General features: G+C 41.7%; 1 protein-coding gene across 1 annotated transcript; it reads right to left on the reverse strand.

Moving 5' to 3' along the window:
- Positions 1–1,286: 1,286 nt before the first annotated feature.
- Positions 1,287–5,946, reverse strand: VMA21 (vacuolar ATPase assembly factor VMA21). The gene is made up of 3 exons (XM_013128829.3): positions 5,827–5,946; positions 3,881–3,990; positions 1,287–2,537 (listed from the first exon to the last, which is right to left on the reverse strand). Exons 1-3 carry the CDS (start codon positions 5,886–5,888, stop codon positions 2,395–2,397), a joined length of 315 nt encoding a protein of 104 aa, XP_012984283.1. The 5' UTR covers positions 5,889–5,946; the 3' UTR covers positions 1,287–2,394.
- Positions 5,947–6,549: the final 603 nt, after the last annotated feature.

The raw sequence follows: 6,549 nt of genomic DNA on the forward strand, positions 1-6,549 counted from the left end.
CTCTTGTAGCCCCCCTGCTAACAAAACCTTACCATGCAATCCCAATATAGCACAGTATTACAATGGCCATTAAACTATTTAAAAATTGCCATGAGAATTAGCTTTGCATTAACAGGAACATCAGACACATGGTAAGAAAACATGCAACCTGAAGAGACCCCAATATAGCTCCTGAAACATCTAAATCAACAATACTAAACCTTAGTATTGATAAGGCACAACAGGAGTCTCAGTAGGGCATCACTTACTCCATGTATACTCCATGCTGCATGTCTGCACTTTCTGTTCTTCGAGTTCTCTAGTCGTGATGTAATTCCACCATTCAACTATTTCCACTGCGCCATTTACCTGAGTGGCTGAGACATTACAGTGCTTATTCTTATAGCATAAACTTCTCACATTTTTATATCTAAACAATCTAGGGATTCTGGTATGTGAAACATAAAACACATATAGCACAAGACCCAGCTAGTAAAGCGCAATAGCTATGTTCCTACTTAATCTCCACTACAAGCCAGCTTACAACCCAAAATTGGATTTCAAATGTTACAAGACCCTTCTTCAGTTTGCTAGCAGCAACCTGACGATGGACTCTTGGGTGAGAAAAGTTCACATTTCAGCACCATAATATAAAAATGTATTTGCATGAGTGTGACATGGGGTAGATACCTGCACAGGGCTGGAACTGTGTAGAGATGAGAAGAAGGAGACCTGGGAACATGTCCTGGGTTCAGCAGTAGCAGTAATTTTTTCTCCTTCTTGGTAGCTGGTGCAATGCTGTGTTTTGATTTTCGGGCTGGGAACGGTTGCTGATAGCAAATATGTTTCGAGTTACTGCTCAAATGTTTGGTTTGTGCAAGGACCTTCTGAGCCTCATGCTCTGCCAGGGAGGAGGGGAGGCCGGGATGAAGGAGAGACAGGACACCTGACCCAGACTAACCAAAGAGGTATTCCATACCACAGCACGTCATACCCAGGATGTAGCGGAGAGTTCCCCGGAAGGACTGGGACTCTGGGGGTTGGAGGAGGTATAGGTCAGTGCTCGGTCGGGCAGGGTGGCGTGAGTTATGAGTCAGCAGCTGGTGAGGTGTTGTATTCTCTTCACTTATTATTTCCTTTATCATTATTATTAGTAGTAGTAGTAGCAGGAGTGATTTGTGTTATACCTCAGTTATTAAACTGTTCTTATCTCAACCCGTGGTAGCTACATTCTTTGGATTCTCCTTCCCAGCTCTGTGCGGCTTGTTTTAGACCGCAACAGAACATAATCAATAAATGACACAAAGGCTTGAAGAAAAATTTTACTATGGACAAATGTAGCACCAAAACTATTCCCAGCTGATACTGAGCAGAAGACCTCCAAACATGGTTCAACTAAAACAACAAACCAGAAGACTCCAGCTAACAGAATCACCTCAAGCACAGCGGCCTAACAGCACTTGTCAGTGTTAGGAAAGTTCTATGCATTGCTGGAACTTTAGGAGAAATGTTTTATCTACACACTAAAAGCTTGCCAACAACAGCACAGCAGTGGAATGAAGTTCAGGTTATCCTGCAACACAAAAATCTCATTATGGTTTGGCTACAGAGGGTTTCTACACACAACTAAGGAAAAAAAGAAACCAATCAACATATTGTATCATGTCACAGTGCACAAGTTCATATTTATGAACAGAAGCAAATTTTCCATATGATCACTCTTGTGTTCTGCTTCTTAAAGGACAAAGTCTACAGGTGGCTACAGCTTGTTTTCTCTTGGCTCATTCCTCTACTATCCAGGAGATTGGCTTATAGCCATTACTGATACCACTTCACCCCAGGATATCCAACTACAATATTTAGCAATTATCAAGAACACATAAATGCAGACACAAAAAGAAACACGCTATGTCATTTACTTTCCCTTATCAATATTAACTGTAGAAGACTGGAAAAATAAGCAAAGAAGCAATACAACAGTCCTCCTAAAATGAAAGACTGAATTTTACACTTTAATAAAAAGTTACATCTGAAAATAATCATAAAAAAACAAAAACAAAACTAGAAAACCCTTTGTATTTCATGTTAGAAAGACATCACCTGAGTTTCCAACCCATTCTATTCCTGCAATTACTTCTAAACCCAGAAATGCTTGCTTCGTGACAACATTATTTTCAAAGCAAGCCAGAAAAGTACTACGAATGACAAAGATAGCTACATGATTGGTTTTTTTAATAAATAATGATTTCATTTGAATTCCAGGTGAAGACCTCAGCTCCACGTAGCAGATGCTGGCTAAAGAACAGAATGTTTTCTCAACAACAAGAATGTTTTCTCAACAACAAGAATGTTTTTTCTCAGCTCACAAAAATCTGATTTACAGTCTGTAGGCATCAGATGACAATGATCTTCATCCTAGTCCTGTTTGCCTTCCCGCCACTGTCGAGAGCCCTCATTCCATGCTACGTATACAAAGAGAGCAAGTACCACATGAACAGCAATGACAGCAACTATGGCAGCATAAAAATAGCTGTCCCTGTCCGACATTCCTAAGGTACCTGAGAAAATAAAAGAAAGCAAAGAGCATTAGTTATTAGGAACACTGAAACAGCAAATCACATTTTTTCCTGAAGACTAAAGTTACATTTATCAGAATGACTGAGCTCTGCAGGAATCACAGGAAAGAATTTACCACACTAATTCCAGACCCTGCAACTATTTTGGGAATAGAGGAGACTGCAATTATTCAATATTTAAAATTAAATATCCTGGTTTGGAAGTCAACAGCTTAGAGTTCTGTAACATTCCCTTTTTTTGGTACTGTCAGTATCAAGTAAAAATCAACATCCTTTTTTCCAAAAGTATAACACTCTTGTGGGGCAGGAAAATGGGCAAGCATGTAATTTATTTGCTACTGTAATGGGATAGAATGGTAAAGCAACAATTAAATTTAAAAGACTTCTACATTTTGTATTTAGACCATAGACCAGTAATTCCTCACCAATTCCTTAAGACACATGAATGCATACCACATGTAAGAAGCCTTCAAGTAGCAGAAGTCTAAATTAAAAAACAAATACCATTTTTCTTCATTCATCACAGCACACGAAAATCACCACTCTCCAAACACAAACCCAGCCTATCAGTGCTGACAGATCTTGCCATTAATTGACACAGCAAAGTTAAGGCTCAGCTTGCTACACCTCAGGGAGCAGGGGGAAAGGGTGAAAAGGGATCTTGAAAGTTACTTAAAAGCTTTCAGCTTCAGAACCACATAAAGCAGCACACCAAAGAAGAACTCACAAACTGCTCTCTAAAAGAGCACTTTTGAAGGAAGACACTTTTCTCCGACAGTATTAGGAAGTTATCAAAGCCTTGCAGAACCAAGGCTAGAATGTGGCTGGTTGGTAGCAGTTTGATAGTACTGCTCCAAATAAACAGCTAAAACATCGTTTTTCTTATTATTAAAAGGAAACTCTACAAGCAACTACATTCAGTATCTGAAACTGGTATATGACAACTGCTTTACACTTACAATACAGGTATGTTTCAAAAAGCTAAAAAATAAACCCAGTAAACAACAGTATCTTTACACAATTAGTTTGCAGCACTTGCAGGAAACATAGCCCTGGTGATTTGGATAAAAGTCTGCTGCAGAGTGGTGTTAGATACCCTTTAGGTAAGGGGAATGGATGCACCTGTGTACAATACAAACCAAGACCATGATGCAGGGAAGGATGCACAGACTATTTATATAGTTTTTTGTTCTAATTAGACATTACAGGGCCATTAATCTGCATAAGGAAACAAATATTTAAAACAGGAAGGAAAACAAAGATGCTATTAGAGGACTGTTCTTTTGCTCTTTAACAGTAATGCTAATTGGCAGAAACAGAATTACCTTCAAATATATAAGCCTTTGATGAAAAATATAGCCCAACAGGTAATGTAATCATTAGAGCTGTGAAGAACAGAAGTGTTCGTAAAGTTGATGTTAATGAACCCTCATTTCTGAAATAAATAAGAAAAGTTACACACAGAAGAAAGTCATAATATATACACCTGAAACAGGACAAGAACTCATCCCAACCAGAAGCTAATTATTCTTCTAGAATTGAGTACTTCTATCATTTGGAAGTGATAAAGACTCTGAGTATGCATTTGTTGACTACAGCATTCAAAACAATGTAATGGTTCTGCCAGTCCAAGCTCACATACAAGATTAAACACAGTCTTTAGATTTTTCCCTGTTACTGCTTTGCAAGCATTAATAACACAGGGTGTTTACATTAGTATGCTTATCAGTGTATTATTACATCCTGATTAAATATATACACTTGCCATAAGATAGCATTCTGCCTTAAAACTTGCCAAGTTCTGTCTTGCTTTGAAAAAGAACTACAAGTCTAGGAAAATGACAAATCCTGCACACTCGGGTGAAGAGGGAAGTACGCAGAATGACTTTAAGGGCTTACTTTTGGAAACAAAGTTCCTTTTTATTATTGTTCCTCTTTAGTTTCCACTAAGAAAGTTGGGTAACTATAGCAATAATCAGAGCACAGAGCCAATACACCAAAACATCAGTAACTTTTTTCCTTCACAGACCTAAACTTTGACCTAAAAGACAGACCTAAAGAGACCTTGAGACCTTCACAGACGTAAAAGACTTTGAGAAAGAATCACAACCAAGGATTACATGCTTGGTAAGCTCTCCCTGAAAGTGATCTGCCAGAACAGGTTTTGTATTTACAACACACTACATACAGCTTGGTTTTGTGTGTACTTTCAACAGCTTTCACTCACTCTGATTACATTATTTCATGCTGAAGTAGACATGCAAACCAAGCAATAGCCTTCTGACTGGCAAAAACTACTGGATTCAAGGGCATGTGTCCTTAAAGCTTTGGCACACAAACAAGCATAAATTCCACCTCAAGTCAGGGATACATAATTCCTAAAACTTCCAGGCACATCCACAGCAATTCTTGTATAAGTATTTTCAAAATGTTTTCTCCAAACACATTTGTGCCATAGCATATTGCTTGAAATCACATTTTATTCTTAACATTTCTTTAGAAAAATATGAGGAAGAGAGACAAAAAGCCACAAGAACTCGCCCTTTAGCAGCCACACACAACTTTTCCACTAACACCAACAGCACTTTTTCCTGGTCATGTACTGCCATACTTTCAGACTGCACATTAAGCAGCTTTAAAACAAAACAACCAAAAAAACCCAACAAAACACAAACACCCCAAATAAAACAAAATAAAAGAAATATTTGGAAACTTCCCTTTACTAGAGTTTGTCTCAAGGTCTGTCGGGATGGAGAACATAAACCCATTCAAACTTCCCCACCAGAAACTAGAAACTATTCTCTACTTAACCCCTACCCATAGAACAGTAAGATGAGGTCCAGCTTATGAGCAAAGTTAAAACCTCCAGCGTTGACATACACTTTCCTTACACTGCCATCCTTTCATCACTTCCCTACGCAGCAAAAGCGAACGTTCGTGTCTAACCCCGGCCCCAAAGCGACTTTCTAACTGCAGAGCAGGGGTTTTGAGGCTGCCCAGGGTTAAGCGGAACGCTCAGGGCAAACCCGGGGCCTCCCCCGCTCCCCTCATCTCGCCAGCAATACGAGATAGGCAGTCCCTCTTTCCCGAGTACCGCCCGGACACTGCACCCTCCGCGGCCGCCTCCTCGGGGGTCCCGAGTCAACGGGAGCACCCCCCGCCGGCCGCGGCCTAGCAGAACCCCCCTCCTAGCGGCCCAGCCGAGGCCTGCCGGCAGCCCCTGCCACACCGCAGGGGTGCCTGCCCTTCCCTTCCCCTCACAAGGACTTACTGCCTGAAATCGGGCACGGGAACCGAGCCCACCCCGGCCACCGGCGGCCCGTAACGGTCCATGGTCAGCGCTCCGCTCGCCGCTGCACCGAAGCTTCTGGTGTGCCGGAAGTCCTCCGGAGCGGCCGCACATGCGCAGTCGGCAGCGCCTCGTCTCCATAGCAACCGAGCGCCTATCTGCTGCCCGGCCCGTACGGGCGACAATGGCGTCGGCTGTCGTGCTAGAGGCCGTGCTGCTTCAGAGTGCTTTCCTTGAGGGACATGGAAGCTGTCGGTGCCCGGCGGAACCGCAGCCGAGCACACCGCCGGTTGGGTGGAGGCCTGGGCTTAGCAGCAAAAGGCAGTGGTCTTGGAGCTGCAGAAAACCATGTTCTTGATGTGTTTGGATAAACTCACCAGTACAAAACACTGTAAATGAGGAACAAGAACAACAAAAAAAGCCAGGCAAGGGCTAAGACATTTTCCAAAGAGAAACCATAAAGTTTTCTTATCCTGTCCTGTTACAAAGGAGGTTTGTTCTCGTAGAGGTTTCCTGCTTTCCTGGCACTAACTTTAATCAAAATTCCTTCTCCAAACAAAGATGAAGTTTCTGGTCAAAATCTGAGTGAAACAGTCCCCAGTGTAACGAAGGATTGGGGCATATTGCACTGTCCTGTAGCCTAACTTTGCACTGAACATCTCCACAATGCTGCTCTGTTTAAGCTATTCATTTTCCTGTTGAAGC

The sequence above is a fragment of the Melopsittacus undulatus genome, chromosome 6 (assembly GCF_012275295.1).
Source record: "Melopsittacus undulatus isolate bMelUnd1 chromosome 6, bMelUnd1.mat.Z, whole genome shotgun sequence".
In the NCBI taxonomy this organism is placed as follows: domain Eukaryota; kingdom Metazoa; phylum Chordata; class Aves; order Psittaciformes; family Psittaculidae; genus Melopsittacus; species Melopsittacus undulatus.